Source organism: Hesperophylax consimilis, chromosome 8 (assembly GCF_061612785.1).
Source record: "Hesperophylax consimilis isolate HC1 chromosome 8, BYU_Hcon_1.0, whole genome shotgun sequence".
NCBI lineage: Eukaryota > Metazoa > Arthropoda > Insecta > Trichoptera > Limnephilidae > Hesperophylax > Hesperophylax consimilis.
Window position 1 is genome coordinate 23,629,211 of NC_142843.1, and position 20,878 is coordinate 23,650,088.

Consider the following 20,878-nt stretch of genomic DNA (forward strand, 5'->3'; position numbering starts at 1 on the left):
ATTGCTCCACGGGGGATACACCTTTATGGATATTCGTTCGTCGTTTTCAAGTTTGTCCACGATCCATGTGCCGCTACGACGACGCTACGATGATCTCGTAAATGGAACTGGGTCGTGCTACGACGCTTTGCAGAATTAAAAAATGGTGATTATTGGACGATGTGATTTTTTTTATGTATTTTTTTCTTTAAATCATACATATATATATATATATATAGTATATCTATATACATATACTGATTAGCTTCGCTAGTCTTCAAATCCATTTTGCAGTTATAAAATACACACAATCACTTCATCCGTCATTGGAACGCTTAGGATAACGGGTATAAACATTGTGAGTTTGTTGTGTGTTGTTGGTTGGTTGGAAAAGAGTAGCGGGTGGGTAGCGGGTAGTGGAGCGGAGGGCGGGCGGCGAGGGTGGGAGGCGGAGCGCACCCCTACCACCCTTCCGCCCGCGCCCCCGCCGCCCTCGGAGGCACGGCTGGCGGGGCGGGGGCGGTCGATGCGCGCGCGGCGGCGCCCGGGCCGCACTCGCACAGCGCGCGCCCTACCGACAAGTCGTGCCTGCCGCTCCGCTGCCGCCGATCGCTAAATACAAGCTGTAAGTCACATTTCCTCAAGTAAAACTGTCTTGTCCCCGCTCCCCCGGATGTCCTTCCCCCGGGCCCGGATTGTCTGATCGCGTCCCCCGTACACCGTACCCGTACATGTCGCAGTGTTAGATTCAGTGTCGGCCCACGGACCCGTGCCAGTGCTGCCCGCGAAGAATGCAAACCGGTGCTGTAGTGCGATTCGGTGGAGGCTTGTTTTTCCCCATGGACTCTGTCGCTCCTGAGAAAAAGAAAGTTAGTATGCCCCGAGGACTTTACTCGACACTTTTCATAACCGTCCATTTTCAAACTTTTAAAACTTTTCTTTTTGCAAGGTTAAACTCATCTACGACGCAAAAAACAACCTCCATCCCTTAAAAAAATCAACTTCTTTTACCATTTATATTTTTACAAACTCTTCCGGGAAACATAATTCAGTGGCGGCAATTTTTGATGCGTTCTCCCGAAACTACCAAAAACCTACATAATTAACCTTAACTTCGCGAACAATTCCCTTCGAGTGCATTACCTGACGGCCGATTGGGATTTATCGAAATTGTGCGGTGATTTATTATTTTTGACGAAATAAACACGCTTTCAAACAGTTTCGAAATTTCATTCGATTTTAACGGAAATTTTCCTCAGTGTTAAAAAATAATTGAAATTAAAAGGAAAACGTGGTCATGTTTGGAAAGCGTACACCGTTTATTCTACAAGAGTGACCGCAAACAAAATATAAATATATCGTATATTTGTCTAGCGTTGTACTCATAGTTGCCGTCGGGAACAACTGTATGTTTACACTATCATTTGTGCCGGTCGAAATACATTTTCCGTTACAAGATGTGTCCAATACAAAAATATGTAATAATAAGTGCCTACGCGACGTAAATTTCCTTTCAGTTGAAGTGAAAATCTATCCGGAAGTTAACATAACACGCAAGTGGCGTATTCTCGTAGGGTCACTACCTAATACCTGGAAAACACTCGTGATCGGAATGGCCAAATCGGCTCCTCTCCCGTATATACCACTTCCTCCATACATTCTTTACTTCCGACACACGCTGCTTCAAGAACCGATCTCGCTGCATTATTTATATATGTATTTCATATTACCTAGTGGGTCTGTAATCTGCAGAGACAGTACGGACGGATTGCATGTGACCATATTATTAAGTTTACCTGAAGAACGATTCAGAATTTTCCATAAATTGGGGAACGGGCAATTTCATTTCATTTTCCCTGCATGTCATCCGTATTTACCTTTGATGTTGTCTGCATGTTAATGTGTGTTTTTTAAAGTCAATTTAGGTATACTAAACAACTTTTGTGTTCACTTGTGAAAATTTAAGGTAATGTACGTTTTAATATTCAGATTTACACGCATTTATCCAATGTTTCGATTTAAGGAAATGTTCGTTTAAAGTTTTCTTTCGGAAAATTTAAGATTTTATGTATTTCAAATGAACCGTAATTCTGTGACATAGAATGTAGTTAAAATGTAAATTTGGGATGTAAATGGCGAAAACCCGTTGTGCCTTGTGCCCGTGCGGCCGGTCCGTATCACGGTAGCCTAAGCCCGACACGTGAGTCCCCGACAGTCCCCGGCCACGAGCCTTGATACAGTCACATTACACACATTTCGGTCGTTTTGATGAATAATTAATTAACTAATTTCGCCAACAAATCTCAGGCGGGTAACAAATCTCCAAATAAGATTAGTTGCGTGCAGGAAAGGGAAGGTGGACTCCAGACTTCTCAGGCAGACCTTACTGCGCCGCTACCTGCCGAGATACGTGCTGAGTGCCACAACAGACACGTTCCGAATACTGCCAAATACATCTTATTTTATCTCACTACTTGGAATTTATGCAATTGCAATTATTTTTTTTTCAGGAAGTTAAAAAAAAAAATTAATGTTAAAAATACAATTTTTCATTAAGTTGAAGAATTTTCAGATAGTTATACTGTACACGTTTTTTCACATTTAAGGTATCTAAAGTAGGTATACAATCTTATTAATATTTTCTGTTTATCTCTAGCGTTTGTTTTATGTTTACCCGAAATGTTAATACGCATTTTTTTTATTTGAAGACCATTATTTACTAAACGATATCGTAGAAAGATTCACAACTTTACATACTGTTAAAAATTTACGTTACATTTCTATCATACTAATTTAATGACATCAAAAAGAATATCTCAAATTAATTGAGCCACTTAATAATTTAACTTAAAATTGTAAAATCAAATTAACAAGCCGAAATACGGCGAAACAAAATGGGATGAATTTATAACTTTACCGACGAATAATTTCCTAAAACGATAACTTTCCTTGTCAAAAAGGAAATCAGTTTTAATATAATTAAATAGGAGTTGTTTCGTATTGATGAAGAGAGAGCTTTGTGCCTATTTTATCCTATTTATCTAGACCGCAGGCATCTGAGTGGGTACACTGATTTATAGATTAATTTCGGGGTTATATTGCAAACTGACTTAATTTGAAACATGCCGTTCCTGGTATAATAGTTAAAGGAAAGCCAGCCTGCCACTTGCTTAGTAGTATAACCAAGCTTGCATGCATTAAACCCGAATATGAACTCATTATTACAACTAATATTTGACTAGGCTCAGCACCGCTGCGGCAGGGTTCCCTTGCTCCAACCCGGTACATGTCATTTCTTAAAAGCTAGTTATTTTTACAAATTGATAAAACGAAGAATATCCGCACAAGTCTAAATAATAATAGGTATTAATTTTTCCTTTGGACAAGACAATATCCATCACAACAAATAAATACCTTTTAATAATCATGATGATACAAGAGCCTTCAAATAACCCCCCCAGCCGTAACACCTAAAGAAATTTCGCGTCAAGGAAACAATGTTTTTTAATACCGTATTGTATTATTTTCTTATTAACGTTCCACCTTTATTTCGGTAATCGGTGTAAATACTTCGGTATCTCTTACACCAGAACATCCCACGCGCATTAAACCCTGCTCTCACAATTTAAGGGTTACATAGTTTTGTGAAACGGGTAAAGCGTTGCGTTTATAATAAATGCGAAAAGAGTTTCTCTTTAAGACAAGGTTTTTAACTAATTGCGTTGCGAAAAATGGGATGTTAAAATTTGGAAAAGGCGCTTTACTTGAAAACTTTGTTTCTCCTGAAAGTCAGTAGAAAACTTTCATGCACTCTAATTAAGATTTTATTTTTTTCAGTCTATGTTAACGAGATAAAAATATTATCAAAATTGGACCATGGAGTTGTAAAGTGCGGATTTTTAAAAATTAATTTAAAAACGTCTGAACAAAATAACTGTTAGTTTTGTTTTTAGCGCTTTTACGCCCGCCATTTGTACATTTTTTGTTGGTTACAAATACAAAAAGGATAACAATTGTAATGTACGTACAGTGTAATGCCCGCGCACTGAACATGAATTATTGCCATAATAAAAAATAATAAAAAATGGTTATCGCTCAACATTTGCGGTAACGGCACAATGTTCCAACGAACATTCCATATTAACACAGTGATTACGTTCATTTTTTATCCGCAGGTGTTCAAATGTAACAAATAATATTAGCTAAAAATTTACAGGGAAAATCTTAAATACTATCTCAACTTCACAAATAATAATATAATAGATTCATCCGTTGTCAGTACATTTCCAATTAACTCGATTCGTTAAAAAATCACAATAATGGTATAAGCTTGAATATCTTGCTTTCAGAAGCAATAGGGTTGATTTTTTTTGGCATAGCCAAATAAATCATCTTTCAGGAATATAACGTACAAGAATCATTCCATGTGTATGTTCCATGGGAATAGTATTGAGTCCGTAGATTTGAGACACGCGCCGCTCCACGGTATTAATATTTTATTTGGAACCTTTATCTGTTATTGAATCAATAGACTACAATACGCCGGAGTTGGGCTTGATATTGAGAAGGCAATAGAAAAAGCTTGTATTGTAAGACTAAACACACGTCTTACTACCAAACTTCCAACATCCACCGGTCACTGGAAAGTCAAGCTGAACGTGAATAATTGAAGACATAAATTGAAAAGTTATAGTCGGACGGAAGAGTTCTTTTTATCAAATTACAACTTCATCTTGTTAAGATATGGGTCAGTTTATGATTTACGGAAAGCTTTCTCTTGGATTGTGGATTTTGTTTTAGTGGAAATATTCGTTAAATCAATCGTATTTTTAACTCATCTTTATCTGTTTTACGTTGAATTTATTTGGGATGAATTGTTCTGGTCGAATTTGAAAAAATAAGGTATTTTACCTACCTAATCACCAATAAATTGTACTAATAGTTGTTGGGTTTTCACAAAGTAGTTCTACGATATAAAGTTATCGGACATAAATATTATCAAAACGTGGCGTTTGGGATAAGTGCGTCTTATAATTACCTCGAGTTCTGGAATCCCGGAATATCTGGCATTCTTCGGGCGGCAAGGGCTGCCTTCCGAAAGCTGATATTGAGAACTAGCTCAAACAATTTGTCCTGATACTTTGTTCACCCATTCGCCTCGTTGATAATTGCTTTTGAGTTTGTCCCGAGGCAACAATACCCACTGGCAAACGCTTACATATCTAACCATTTCGTAAGCCACAAATACTAATCGGATATCACCGAAACTAAGGCGTTATTGTTTCAATTCTTGATGTTTTAGCTTAATCCGATACAAGTTATGTCTCTCGGCCAATATCGGGGTTTAAGAGGAACTGACTAAATAGAGCTTATTAATATTAAATAAAACAAAATAGTGAGTAGCAATTTTTTTTAATTTACTTAAAGTACATCAAATTTAGCATTTAATGTTTTTGTTAATTTTTGCAAGCATTTAGAAGCAGCATTCTACCCATCAATTAACTGTGGTTATGCTACACTGAGACGACTTATTTATGTGATTTTAACTACCCCATCTCTATTTTTATTTACGTGATGTTTAAAATATAAAAAGATATTTAAAATATTAACGGTTAAAAACAATTTAACTTTTTTATTATTTTACCACCGTAAACGATATTAAATATCGTATATACTATTTAATTCATTTGCCAGGGTGAGATTTAATAATCTGAATCAATTCGTAAATTTTGCTAATGCTAAATTGAAATATTAATTTCACCTTCTTATATGGATAACAGGAATTATGGTTTCCCGTCTTAAATGAATACCGTTAAGGGTGTAACATAAATCCTCATCTTATATTCATTAGAGCAATTTGTGATGTGTTTGATTGTACTTTTAAATTTAACATTTCGTCTTCTTAATAAAAACGGCTTGATTTGGATTTCCGTCACTCAACTAAAACTCAAATATATATATATTGGTTAGTTTCTATGTAAATGTATTTTGAAATGAAAGGAGGCTGATAAAAAAATCTAATTAAAAATTTCATTCAAAAAGGGAAGGTATTAACAAACTTGTATTTGTTTATCAATAATTTATGGCTGAACAATATTTCCTTTTAAATGGAACGTTGTTACTTTTTCTGATTAAGTACCCACTTCTACCAAATATTTAGTTTTAACAGAGATATCAAAAAAAATCTAACGCCTTTTCTTTTCAATACAATGTATTTTCCCAAATAAGGAACTCCAGTATAAAATATAATGACTTAAAAAATAAATATTCATATAGATCAACGGACGTTGATTTTAGTTTTATTGTTTACTATCATACGTAAAATTTATAAATCGTCAGTTAAAAACTAACAAAACACCATCCCATTGAAAAATTTGGTTGCTACGACTGAAATGCTGATTCATCACAACCAGTCCACGTGAGTTACATAGCAATGGTCAACAATATTCACATCAAAGTTTTCCAATTCTTGGACCATTAGGCTAGTGGCAGGAAATTTCTAAGATTTTCCAAGAATTGGGTTTTATACGGGGAGGACTTTTTTGTGTGGAAAATGCGGAGTTTTTGGGTGTTTATTGATTATCCAACCACATTGAAAAATAAAATTTACAATAATTATAAAAAGCCACTATATATAGTTACTGTTCCCAAATTTTCCAAAGAAGTCTATTTTTTAAGCCTGAACGAAAGAGAAAATCAGAAAATGACTATATAAATAAAAAATAAATCTTGTTTCATTTTGGAGGTAATTATGGGCACTTGTGGGGATTTTGAATACCTCATCTAATCATCAGGTATTTTAAAACATCTGCATATGTAACTATAGTCCACATTCACCTTTAAACGGCTGAAAATGTTTTAATGTAGGCTTTTAAACACCAATAAATTATTTATCAGGATCGGTCATGGATGCATGTTGCAATTTGGTTCAATACGATTACATTAGTGGTAAGATGCTAACATTTTTCCTTGTGCTGTTCAACGTTAATCTTCAAAAAGCGGTTAATCTTCAGAATAATAATGGTCTCGACTCCTATACAAAAAAAATAGTCGGCTGAAAAAATATACGTAGGTATTTTAGGACTGGTGTCTGGTGACGTCACGGGTCACGTCCATAGATTTGATACGTTGTCGGGAGACCCGAAAAGTAAAAAATCTTGTTTTTTTGTTGAAGTAAGAATGTCATTATGAATAAAAAAATAGTAAATGCACTGGAGTTATAATTTTTGATTATTTTACCTTATTTCAAAACCACTTTAAAATATTCAAATACTGCGGAATTCGTATTGAGACATTACACCATATTTTATATCCCAAACATTATCTGGTAGCGTCTATTTTTCACTATTATTATTCTCTTTTAACACATCTATTTAATCTTTACGGTGATCATACAAATCATTTCAAATATTAACTACTTTTAAATCAAGAAAAGCCCGTTGTTCGATAATCATACGCTTAATACTTGACAGCCTCCGTGGTACAAGGGTAAGGTTCTCGACTAGGAAGCTGGATGTCACGGGTTCAAATTAGAGTGTGCACAAGTAAATTTTATTTGATAAATTTGTGTTATTTCACAATATACCCCGATTGGGGATGACGTCATCTCACTGGTTCCAGACGGTTGAGAGCTGTTGTTCAATTTCACATTATCAAAAAAATAGTGGGCCAATGAAAATTAAGATATCAAACGTTCAAACCCATCAAAAAAATGCAAAACATTGATGAGTTTTAATGATATATATTTGTCTGCTATTTTGAATCGGTATTTTGCGCCATTACCCAATGGTTTATCAATGATTCCAAAATATCTCATTAAACATTCAACGCATATGCATTAACAAGTATCGTATTGCTGTTCATCTCATTACCACTCACTGCAGGGGTGCAATAATGCAATGGCAGTACCAGAGCGATGCAATTGTGCAATTGCAGCGCAGTTGCAGCGCCATGTAGGTGGTACGCAGTAGGAACCGCTACGTTATTAAGCATCGCTTTTGATTTTAGCCGTAATCGGCGGTTTGCGAATGACATCGCGATCTAACACGCGAACTGATCAATGAATTCATGATAATTAAAATGTATTTAATGTGTACGGACAATAAGTGTACTGATTACTTGTTACATGAATATAGATTTGGGAGTAACATTCATTTCGGAATTATTTTTTCATGTGGAATAATTTTTGCTAATCTTTGATTTAATAGCCTTCGCCCAGCGACAGTTCTCTTATATAGCGCCTAAAATGTTCAACTTACTGAGTATTGATATTAAGACATCGAAAACTGATGATCTTTATGCCATTAGTGTACAAAACTGGTTATTTGCTCAGGGAAGGAAATATTATAAAGAATGCCTTACAACTTAAAACTGTTCCTTTTTTTCGAGTAAAAATTTTATTTTATCTCTAAATTAACTTTCAACAAAAACTCTATATTACGCTGATGCGATTATTCTTATTTTTATTTCTATTATCCATAGCATTATTTATTTTTTTATTTGTATCCTACCTTATTTTTATTTTTATCTTTATGTTTACAAGATTCACCTACTCCAATTCCTAATACGGACATGTGTCTAGTGTGGTAGTCGAAAAGCATGTAAAAAACCTGTATCCAAATATATTATTATGAATAAAGAAAAAAAAAAAAATACTACTTTTTTAACTGCAGCCAATTTCGAAATAATCAATAAATATTATACTTCTGTGGCATTTATTAGCTCAGACCCGTGAAATTTATGAAAATCCGTGAATTCGTGAACACTTAAATTATTGGTAGCAACATTATCGCTTGTCTGAATTCTTCACAAAATCAGTTCCAATTTCGAAAATAACACTTAAATTGAACCCGAGTTAGGCAGGACAACTGAAATTAGTATTAGTAGTTTGATGATGATGATATGCATGTGCCTTTCATTATGAAGAAGCAAAAGTTCTCCGAAAATCAGTTAATATTATACTTGGTCAAAACAAAGTACGTATTTGGTAAATTTACCTTGATTATGGCAAGCTACGATGTAACTGTTTTTTTAAAGGAAATTAGTTTTTTTTACCTAGGGATATTATCTACGTTTTCACGAGGCTTTTAAAAAAAAGGTTTTTCGCATATTTATGTATTTGCTATCGACTTGCGACAATTATTGAAAGCTTCAAATTTAGCATTTTTACTCCATAAAATAATGCTCCACTATTCGGCTTCCTGAGAGCATTCGTATGCTACTCTTATTTGAAGCTCATTCATACATTACACAGCACAATTACGGACCACTTCGTTTTTTATAAACTTTCATTTACGTCCAATTTACATACAACAACCCAAACGCTGCACAACTTCAAAACATTTTCACTGATTCCCGATCAAACAGGCCGCTGATAACGCTGAAAACTCGGAACAAAAAGCCGGTATCGAATCACCAACCGGCAAATAGAAGCCAATATGCGTCATTGAAATCGGTCGAACAGGCTGAATTTTCCATACATCGGCGGACTATTCCGGTCTGCATCACAAATAAAACCACTCACTACTCTGTGCTTAAGTAAACTGGACCGGAGGGAAGCGCTGCGACTACGGGATAATTTCCCATCCCTCTTAGTCAACTTTTTTATCCACTGTGAACTCGTTAACCTGTGCTCAGCTCAGTGTGGATATCTCTACCTATTCGGGGGCTTAATTGCCTATTTAATCTTAACGGAAGAGCATCAAGCTAGAAATACATAACTACTCGTTTCCCAAAATGCAAAACTTGTTTAGAACTTGTTGAATCGTTCTGATCTTAACTTGTTTCTTACTGTCCGTACACCACTTCATTTGAATCGTTCAAATAGATCATTTTATTGTATAACGAAGGAAATAAATCCAAACTGGACGTTTGAAACTTTAAAATGAAGCTAGTATATTATGTTTTGAATATAATTTATGATTTTTTTGGTTTTATTCGGTTGACATAGGTGTAAACACTACAACTAACACCCAAACCAACCGTCTTTAAATCATTTCCAATGCTCAAAATTCAAAAATTAAGTTCATAAAATAATTACATTTAACAGCTAACAAAATATTTGCAATACTAAAACAAGATATGTTCTAACTACAAACACCTAAAACAATCACATCATTTTAGCAAAAATAACACAGATATCGGGTTATAAAAGCTATGTAATTCCCTTCCAACACCGTTTAAAACATTTATACTCACGGAATACATTTAAAACTGGCTGTAATAGTTATAATTGTGTTATTTACAAGATTTTGTTGTTGTTAATAACATTACGAAATCGATTTTATATTTTAATTTTAAATTGTTTATTTTTTTCATAACTAATTTCACAGTTATTATTAAGAATGTTACCATTGAAAAGGTCCTTCAAAACAAAGGTGAACTCCTGGCGTGTAGAATAAAATACAATATACTTGTATTAATAATATGTTAATAAAAATTAAAAAAATGACAACTGATCAATTTGAACGATTGAACCGTTTACTTGTTTTGAAATACAAATCTTTCATCACATAGGTAATTTTCACTGTGGCACAGGTACAGCATTAAAACTTCTGTTTCAGTGCAGCATCAGAATCAAATGTCTGCCTACTAAACAGTCATAACTCTTGATTTAACCAACCGGTCACTGATTACCCAAAGCTATCAAATCAGTTTGACAATTAAACGGCTAATCACGAATTCCATTTCATTCCGCACGTTTATTTGCCATGTTTGAATTCAGAGCAAACAAATCATCAAATGCTACAAATGGTTTCATATAAAAAATATTCCACTAACAATAAATAACACACTGATGCCTAAGCCTATTATCTTATTCTTGGATGGGATTTTTAATCTGTTTGTGGTTTATCATGGTTGCTTCGATATTTAATTAACGCATATGAGATAATTAACCGCCACGTACCGATCTGTAAAATATATTAGAATAAACTAGTGTAATGTTATTGGTTAAGTTTTTAGATTTTAACGCTTTTGTGAAATAAGCAAGGCTTTCTTTAAATCAATCCATATTATTTAAACCGAATGCAGATTTTCTAAAGAAATCAGTCCCTAGTTTTCCATCGAGTAATTATGCATATTCAGACTATGGCTGTTTTATTTTGTGGGGCACAATCCGCATGATTTGTCATTGGACAACAATGGTTTATATATTTGAATAGGGGCTGTCAGTTTTGGAGAACATTCCATTGAATAGCGACATTCCCTTCCATTCAGACCTCATCCTTCGCAGGATACACCCCATTGGCATTGCTGAGCAGCCGTAGCATTGTTGTTCTCGAGTTATGCAAACAATTATTACCACACATACCTCCTCCAGGGTGGCGCCTCAACCAACCAACCTACCCCACCGCCCTCCCACCACCTACAACCACTTCTGTCAGAACATTTAGATTAGATATAGTCTCAGCCCTATTATTATCACTTTCATAATTCATTTGGAGATTGTGTATTCAAAATACCTCTGAAACGAAACATTTAATCGGATGTTTGATACTGTAGAATTTGAAATAATCTCACTATGCGATCAGGTTACGTAATTACAATAATTATTACAGTATTTTGTTGAGGTTAACTCGGATAATATTCAACCTTACGGACATTTAACGTGAGACGCTCCAAAACAAGAACACCTACGTAGCACGGAAAACAACGAGGTAAACAAGGAATGAATGAATGTAATATATCACAAACTGCCACAACCCATATCCATACTTTGAAGTTTAATGATATCTCCCAAAGCACATTGCTGTCAAACTGATGACGTCAACCACGCTCAGGAATCAGGCCGGTATGGATGACGTAGACCATCTACGACCTTAGCTCGTAGGTTTCTCCGGCTATTCGGCTCTACGCTCTACGCTCTACGATACTATAGCTTAGCTGACCAATAAATATTTCAAGGAGCTTCTCGCCGGAACATTTCCCAGAAAATATCTTCCTGAGATACGAGGGCTGACACCATTTAATTCCGTGATGGATTAAACATACCAACGGAAAATTAATTTGTGGTATTGTTCATTTATTACATATAAAATTCCGGAATATTTTGTATGTTTTGTACTCGATATGTTTTGAATACTGAAATTATTATATTTTAAATTATAAAAATAATTAAAAATTTTACCTTAATTTAATTATAATAATTTTTGAAAGATTGCATCAATGAAAACCGAATACTCTTAACATCCAATTTATTTGCAATGGTTTTTACAACGTATTTTAGAATAATGTCGCCTTTAAATATGTTTATTCAACACAAAAAAATCGGAAACTTGATGTGAAAAATTTTGCGTGGCTACATTAAGTGTATTGAAATAACACTTGTGTAATCTGTAAGAAAGAAAAACGTCGGCGAAAAATTTTCAAAATTATTTTTCTTCTGAGAACAAAAATTTGGGATTCCCCTTTCTGCACACCTCCCTTATTTACTTCGAAAGCAGTGGTTTGTTTTTCCAGAATACGTACTTCTTCTTGCTTCTCCCCTTTCGCCCCTATCCTCCGTCTCCCACCGCCCCTGGCACTGAAGGGGACACCAATATCGCGCGCTTGTCTTACGGTTCACTGGGTTTTCTTTCAATTTCAGGCGGGTTCTGTTGCCACTGTATAAAGTAAGGATTGTGAGCGTGTGTATGTATGTTTGTGGCGATGCCCTTGTTTTCTTTGCCATTTCGGCTGTTTTCTACATTTTTACCCCTATGGATAGTTTAAGGATGATTTAGTCTATGGCATACATTTGGCTGCACATTTCTTAAATTACTATCGTAAGCGAACCTTTAGTGTATCCCTAAAATACACTTTTATAGATTTTTTTTGTCCATTTAAGACCAACACTGAAAACAAACAATGTAATATTACTAAAAACTATTTTGAATGAGTTATTGTCGCTATCTTTAAAAAAAAACTATTTATTTAGCATTTTCCACTAAGTGTCTTCTTCTTCCTTCCACCTTCAAACCAAAGCTCATTACTCTTGTTAGCTTGACCCTTCTTTCCCTATCACCCCGGCAATTCTATTCCCGGTACTCCTCCCCCTCCCCCCCCATCAGTGCCCCTCCGACACCAACATCATTTTCAGGGAAGAATGCTTTAATTTAGCAATATCAATTTTAATTATCTTTGCCTTTATGTTAACCCGCTTATGGCTTGCCACTTATCAGTCAGTTATGGCTTTTATTTACGCCCAATATGCGCCACTGTTCAACGTAAAAAAAACCAATTAAAATTCAGTATCAATTTCTGAAAATAAACGCTGAAATCTGTTTTTGAATAATAATCCTTTCGACTGTATATACTGGAAAAATTTTCCTGTCAAATTAATCCATTTTTCTGACTAGCAATTATTATTATTTTTAGTGCTTTTAAATAACCTAATTAAGTAAGTTTATGATTATGCGGTATTCGTAAAAAAATCTTTCTCTTTTTGCTACCCCTTATTTGAAGTCTTGCATCTTACAAAGTAAGATATTATTACTAATTATAAGAATAATACAGTTTTAATTGTTTTTCCTTTGACCACTGCCGTGACACGTATTATACTTTTCGATATCTTGTTTTAATATTAATCTAAGAAAAAAACTGATGAAAATTTTCATAAGGATTTTTTTTAAATGTTTACAAAAGAAAAAAATAAAGCCTAATATTAATCTTTAACCTATCGAAAACGCGTTCGCGTAATAACTCATTGGTCAGGAAAAAATAAGGATTCATTTATAGAAACTTGATTTAAAACTAACAGTTTGTCAACTGGCCGCAAATGTAATAGTTTTTCTATGAAATTGAAAATGATTTCTGTACATATATATTTTTAAACAATAATTTTCTACCTCCTTCAACACTGCGTGTAGGTAATTTCAAACGTAAATAACATTTGACGCCGCCATTATTCTAGCAATTTGTCAATCGTGGAAATATCCGAGAAAAATATCGTGCTGCCGCCAAATCATCCTTAAGCGCTTCCATATAACGAAACGGCTTCCCAGAAATGATGTGTTGTTTTGATTGCGCTGTCTTCGTCGTAGTCATTACGTCCCTTGTTCCTGACGGTGGCGTGATTGGCAGCGATTCCGATCAAGCCAACCGGAGCTGTCATTCTCTATACGCTCATTCCTCGTTCCCTCATTCGCTCATATCGCCGCGGGTTTACTGCTCGACTCCTGAGCAGTTAGCAATTGAGCACCACCGGATCGGTTTTTTGCTCCCGCCCGTGACCGCAGAATGGAAGAATTGCGTGAAAATGGATCAGTTTGGCTTCCCTCAGTCGATCTCCGAGGCTCTTTATCAAGATACACGTTAGAAGGGGAGAAGATACAAAAAAAAACGACAACAACCTTCAAATAATTTTAGTGGCGTTTTTAATTTCTTATACCTACATGATTTTAAATAAATTATAATTAACTACTAGTTCAGTGAACCGCAAACCTTGAGTCCAAAAAGTTTTTTTCTGAAATCATAATATTTGTGTGTAGGAACATACTTAAATACCTACCTATTTAATTATAAACAGTAAATATTTTACACAACATTTAATTCTTAATTTCGAATAAGGTATTACGCAATTTGTCCAAAGACACGTTATCATCTAAATGACAATTCTAATTTTAAATTTTCTTCAGGCCAGTAGGTACCATAATATTAAGTATTTCTATTTGATAGCTCGTAGTAGGAACCACGACCATGCGAATTCTGGCAGGATAAAAAGGTAGTATCCAACCGGAACCGGAACCAGAACGTAACAAATAAATTAACAGACAGATAAATGCCAAATGGTCTAATTTTTTTTTTTTTTTTAAGAAAGACAAACATTCCCAGGTTACGAATAACCCAACAACGTTTGAAAATCTCCTACTACCACCACAGAAAGCCGAAAATGTTGCTTGTGTTGTGATGGAGGACTTAGCCAGCCGAGGAATCAAACACGCGACTCTCGGGTGAGACCCAAGCGCTATGGCCACTCAACCACTGACCGGTCAATTGAAATAGGACTTTGCTACGCTTAGTCATTTATGGATTGATGATATAACTCTATACTATTTTTATATTTTTATGGTATAGGTAAGACACTAGTCTAAGATCCGTCAAATAAAGTTCGAAATATTCATACCAATTGCTTACTTGTATAATCATAATACACATTACGCTTTCAAAATTATGGACTATATAATCCCGCACGATATATAATATGTGGAAATATAATCCTTCAACTAGCTCATCCCATCCTAGAATCAGGTAGCATTATTATTACAATCCGGTGACAGCTTATTAAATGCACGTTCACCCCCACGCGCTGTAGCTGTTCACTACAGTCATATTCTTCAGGAAATCCCTGTAAATCAGCGAACTGGACGGTAGCATTGAATGTGACGCCGCGCCGTTATCATTTGCTCCCACTCCGCGCTCCGGGGCGAACAGCGAACACTCGCAGCGGTACACAGAACACAGCATACACTGGCGGTGCTGTGCGGGTATTTGCGTGACAAGGCGGACCCCAGTCATTCCAGTCAAGTGCCAGCGCCGCGGCTATTTTAAATCAATTAAGCCTTATCGTTTGAATTATGCACATGGAGTCGTGTTTCAGGTGCATTTAATTGCTTTGAATGACGATAACAGGCTTATTTAAATTGTAACTCTTGAAAATTACATTGTGACATTGGACTAACTTGTTAAATTAACTGTCCGAATGTGATTTTTCATAGATATTTACTATAGCGTGAAAATTGCTTGGTTTTACTTAACTTTGAATAGTGCTGTTTCAACTGTCCGTAGTCAGTGAAATTATAGCTTTCCCGCTTAGAGACTATGTGATTTCAGAAATGAGTAGCTAATGAGAAATGAGGTATGAGTAACTATCCTCATAACATATCACTAAACACGAAATATAAAGCCTGTTTCGGCGAAAAACGTTGCAAAGTCTGAATGTCATCTCACTTCGCTGAGATTATTTTCCACTGTATTGACATATTTATTGTTAAAATTTACATCATTTTATTAGAAATTATTTTGAAAATTATGTACAGTTTAGTTCCAGAAACAATTTTGGAATATTGCGGTGAAGTTAACTACGGCTTTGAATAAGTCGCAAGTTGGGGGAGCCGAGGGCGCCGGCCGCAGAAGGGTTAAAGCCCCGCTCTGTCTGCATTGTGCGTTGTGCCCGGCAACAAGAAGGCAGGATGTCCAGTTGTGACGTAATTTGCGTTTTGATATGCATTTAATGGGATGTGATAAATGGTTAAACGTGTAGAAGCGCCAGCTGTAGCGGGCCATTGTTTCAGCGGACACAATCCGCCGGGACAGCCCCCAGTTCCCCACCGCCTACCGCCGTTGTGATAGTACACTTATAATAGAGCCTGGTTGCAATTAAATGTTGGTATTTCTCAAGTGCGTGTCTTACGTGTGTGCACCGTGCGGCCAACCTAGGGTGCAACTATTTCACGTGTACCTATATTTTTCAATTTTTCGCTGCTCTTTGGTTTTGTTTTATGTAAGTATCTTAAAATCACCACGAGGGCGCTGTACAAATATACAATACTTTTCTACAATGATCTTTGTTATTACTAACTATATATGGAGATAATATACAGAACCATACTTACCTGGTAGGTCATTTAAGATTAACACTTAATTAACTAATTGTTTATTAGCGAAATTTAGATACAGTTAAACAATTTATTTAAGTTGTTGCCACAAAAATATTAATACCTAAGGACGGGTTGTTTCGGAGAATTTGAACAATTCATCAAATTTTAACGTTCATTTCCGGGTTCTGTGAAAGTCCTATTCAAGTTCTATTATTATATCTTTATAGGCTAGTTGCTTCACAAAACTGAAATTAAAACAGAACTTGAAAAAATCTTTCACAGAACTTGAAAATGAACGTTGAAATTTGATGAATTGTTCAAATTCTCCGAAACAACCCGTCCTAAGTGTTTTTTTTTGTAAATAAATATTTTTCTTTATTTTAGAATATTTTTTGAATGTTTTTTATCCGAATGTACCAAATATTATTGAATTAATTTAATTCACATGATCCTGATTATTTTGTGTGTTAAAACGTAATGCTGCGCGCTGTTCGAAACGTTTACTAAAGATGGGAGAAGTGCAAACCAGCATAATAACCCAAAAAATATTACGTATCAATTTCATACGTCTTGCTACACAAATACTCTTTACGTTGTGTAGAAAACTACGCTGCATTGAACTCTAAGCCATTCAAAAAACAGCATTTTACTTTCGTGTGCCTATTTATTTATCATTCATTTCCTTTTTGTTAGTCCTCCATGAAATTTTATTTTAATAATTTATCATAAAATTATCTTGAATAAATAAATTATTTATGCGTAAAAGTTTTGATTTTCTGAAAGAAAAACTCCTGCAAACATAATTTTTTTTTGCTGTAACAATTACATACTTCTACGCGCGAGTAATTCTTTCTGACTCTTATTCAAAGACGAGCTCTTAATTCATTTCAACGTAAATGTAATAATTTTGTACCATTTTAATTATCAAAGAAGAGGGAGACGTAAATAATTGTGGTGGCTTTATCACAATTGTAATTAACAATTAATTTCGTAACAAAATACAACAATGAACTGAGATGGTTCCCTTCTACGGTTAGGAGAGAACGATTTGATAGGCTGACTTTTAATTTAAAGTTAATCTTAATTTATGAAGTGTTTTATTTCGAATTTATTAAAATAATTAAAGTTATTTGTCATTCTCAAGCATGTTCATTTATTTATTTAACTCGAATGATATTTTTAAAACACCTGTACATATTTTAAACTGGATTTTTTTTCGTTTTTCTTTGTATATTCAATAATGTTATTCAATTCACAAAACAGTTTCTGAAGCCATTATCAAAGTCTTAAAACTACAAACGAAAATAAATCTTAAAATTAATTCGTAGTTCTACAAATTAAACTGGATAGCAATAAAAATGACAATAATTTCTTAAAAAACAACCTACCAAATTATTGAAAAAATTTAACATTTTCGTTGTCTTATTTTTTGAAAGATACGTAAATACCTAAGAAATTCTGAACAGAAATCACTTGTCCATACAAACATTTTTTTAGTAGTTTAATTATACTTATTTTATTTGCATTTAAATTATTGGGCAGTTTGACAGTATATTTGACCAAATTATTTAAGCTCAACCGAAATCGGTTTTCATGAAAACATTAAGCGGTTGCTGAACACTCGATTGCCGATTTTAAAATAACATGAACAGTTTATCAAGCCCACCCGCACTTTCTGGCTAAATCAAAATTAACTGTTTGGAAATCCTAGCATAATCTTTTCAAAGTACTTGCCTACTTTAGCGTAGTATAATCCCGGTTATCGCAGTTATTGCTGGCCAGTTAGTTCTCGATAAATTCATTAGCCGGAACTCGATGGGATTAATTCGGTCAATAACGAATATAACGGCGAGCTTTATTTTAATTTTCCATGTAGCCCTTTATAATTTATGATTGAAATAAGGCCTGCCGAACAGGGGCAAACTTTATGGACAGAATCTACAATCAAACTATTGGATACTGAGTAAATAACATTAAGGGTCGATACTCGCTTTCAGAGAAACACTTCACTTTTTCAATCGATGATTTTTGTAAGGACATTGAATATTTGAAAATAGTGTTTTACAACCTCGATTTTTTTGTTAAATTGATAAATTCTGTTTATCAAGTTCATTTTTCACGTGATCTTTCTTAGCAAATAATATTTGTTAGGTCCTATAGACGCATAGACAGGGAGATCTCGACGCCGGATAAATCTGTCCTCTGCTATGCCCTACATTCCTGTACTTACGTACTTAGCCCGTATCCGGTTCGTGTTTCTAATACCCTTTAATTTATCACGTACTAAGTAACGGGCGACCCTTCGGTATTAAAAGTGCGAGACCGCTTAAAGTTCCCACCCCTCCCGCCAGACCCGCACCCTCCGCTCTTCCCCCCTCTTCCTTTAATCTCCTAAAACACGTCCTATGCAAGTTTTTGGTAGAAAGTTCTTCTGCCTAAAAACTCTGGTGTTATTAAATTGTAACGATATGTGTTTTGGTTGCTTTCCGTATAATTTTATAAGCGTATCATGTGGAACCATTATTATATGCTCATATTATACTTGTTAACTTTTTTCCCTTGTACGCAAGGCTAAAATAATTTGACTGCCCATTTACTTTCCAAAGCAACGTATAGGAAAACAATTTTTGTTTACGCTCAGTTATTTCGTTATAAATTTAAAGCCAGTCTTAATTACGGTAAAAGTTAAGTTTAAACCCGAACGACCTCATTATTTACGGCTTACGTTTCACGAAAAAAGTTAACCACACGTAAAATTACGATGTCGCATTGTGGAATAACTCGATTTTAATTTCAGTCCAAACTTTCCATGACGGTATTATTTAAAACGCAAGCATTTCACTTTGTTTCGTATTATCGAAATCTCTGCATTCATTAAGGTGGGTAAGTTTTTACATGAAACCTTCTCGGTTTAATTAACGATAACTATCAAGTGCGTAGTTACGTTCGGGAGTGAACTAATGACTTGTGTAATCCTATACAGTCTATCTATTGTATTATTGTATACTGTATGAGTAAAGTGTACACAGCACTACAGTACGCACTGTCGCTCGGTATAACTGGTATAACTCACGGGCGGTGCGTGCCCCTAGTATTACACAAGTAGATGAGAAGTTATTTTCCTGTATGTAGATATGGGAATAGGTATCTGGTACCTAGATGGGAATTAAACGAGAGACCCAGCCATGATCCGAGGATTAGAACACCAACTAGCCTAGTAAACTTCGTTTTCCGAACTAATCTCAGTGTACCTCCCTTCCTAATCTCTGCCATAATAGACTGCTTGGTTAATTCTCATGTTTAAACGCCTTACGATTACTTAAAACGTATTGAAATCTACATTTTATTTTATCTTTATTTAAAAAAAAATAGCTTACGAGCGATTTCGACCTTTTTTAAATTTAATGCTTCTGATGTATTTTCCTGGAAATGATTGTACAAATTTACCAATCAATGCTTTAAAAAATGTCCTCGTTTATATTTCTATACTTTTGTATAAAAATTTTCCCGTCGACCTTTTTACACCGTCCGTTGAGTTTGAAATGAAATTTCTATTGACTGCTACTCCTTTAAATGTTTAATCAGTTTTTCATGTAAATAAGTCGTTAATTTTTTAGTCACGCTATTTTATGTAAAATGATAAAGTTAAATCTGTCAATTTAACGTTACGTTTAAGTTATTACTAATCGTTTGAACAAATATTATCAATTTGCCGTTGGTATACTGTAGGGAGCAAACACATCTACCATTTTCTACAGCAATTTTGAATGGGAAATTGTTTTATGAATAATAAATAAGCCTATTATCGTTATTTGACTGCGATTACATAGAATATTCAGAAAATAAATTTGAATAACCCTCCTGTTCGGTATTGTCAGACGTTTGCGCAAAATCAATAGCTTCCTGCTGTTTTTCCCGCCTTTGACATGTAGCAGCTAGGTAGGTACTCTCAGTATCTACTCGCCTCCGTGTATACAGCGTGTCCCTCACTAGCCTATACTGGATTCTGGGTAGGGATCACAACCGACATTCAGCGTTGCCCTCTCAAATACGACGATTCGCGAGTGCACGTCACTCGAGCGCGCTAAGCTTCCAATTTTAATTTTACGCGCCATGTGCATTAGAGGCCCTTCAGCGGTGGCAACACTTGAATGAATGCCACGCCCAGCTGATGTTTGGTCCATTCGGGCTGCCTCTCCACAGAGCGCCATATGAGGCAGCAGCCACCGTCACACCATCATGGCGTCGCTCAAGTGCGCGTACACTAGAGCGAGCTCAATTTTGAAATGTTCCATTGTTCTTCTACTATATGAGAGCACATA

At 35.1% G+C, this 20,878-nt stretch overlaps 1 protein-coding gene across 8 annotated transcripts in view; it reads left to right on the plus strand.

Annotated features, from left to right (window-relative positions):
* Positions 1-20,878, plus strand: part of Rbp6 (RNA-binding protein 6) — a 648,561-nt gene that overhangs the window by 468,117 nt on the left and 159,566 nt on the right. The window contains exon 1 of one of the 8 annotated variants that reach the window (XM_089635059.1): positions 549-848. The exons of the other annotated variants lie outside the window; for them this stretch is intronic. Coding sequence (XP_089491185.1) covers positions 771-848 — 78 coding nt within the window. The 5' untranslated portion in view covers positions 549-770. Of the gene's footprint in view, positions 1-548; positions 849-20,878 lie in introns of those variants that run through there. 8 annotated transcript variants of the gene reach the window in all.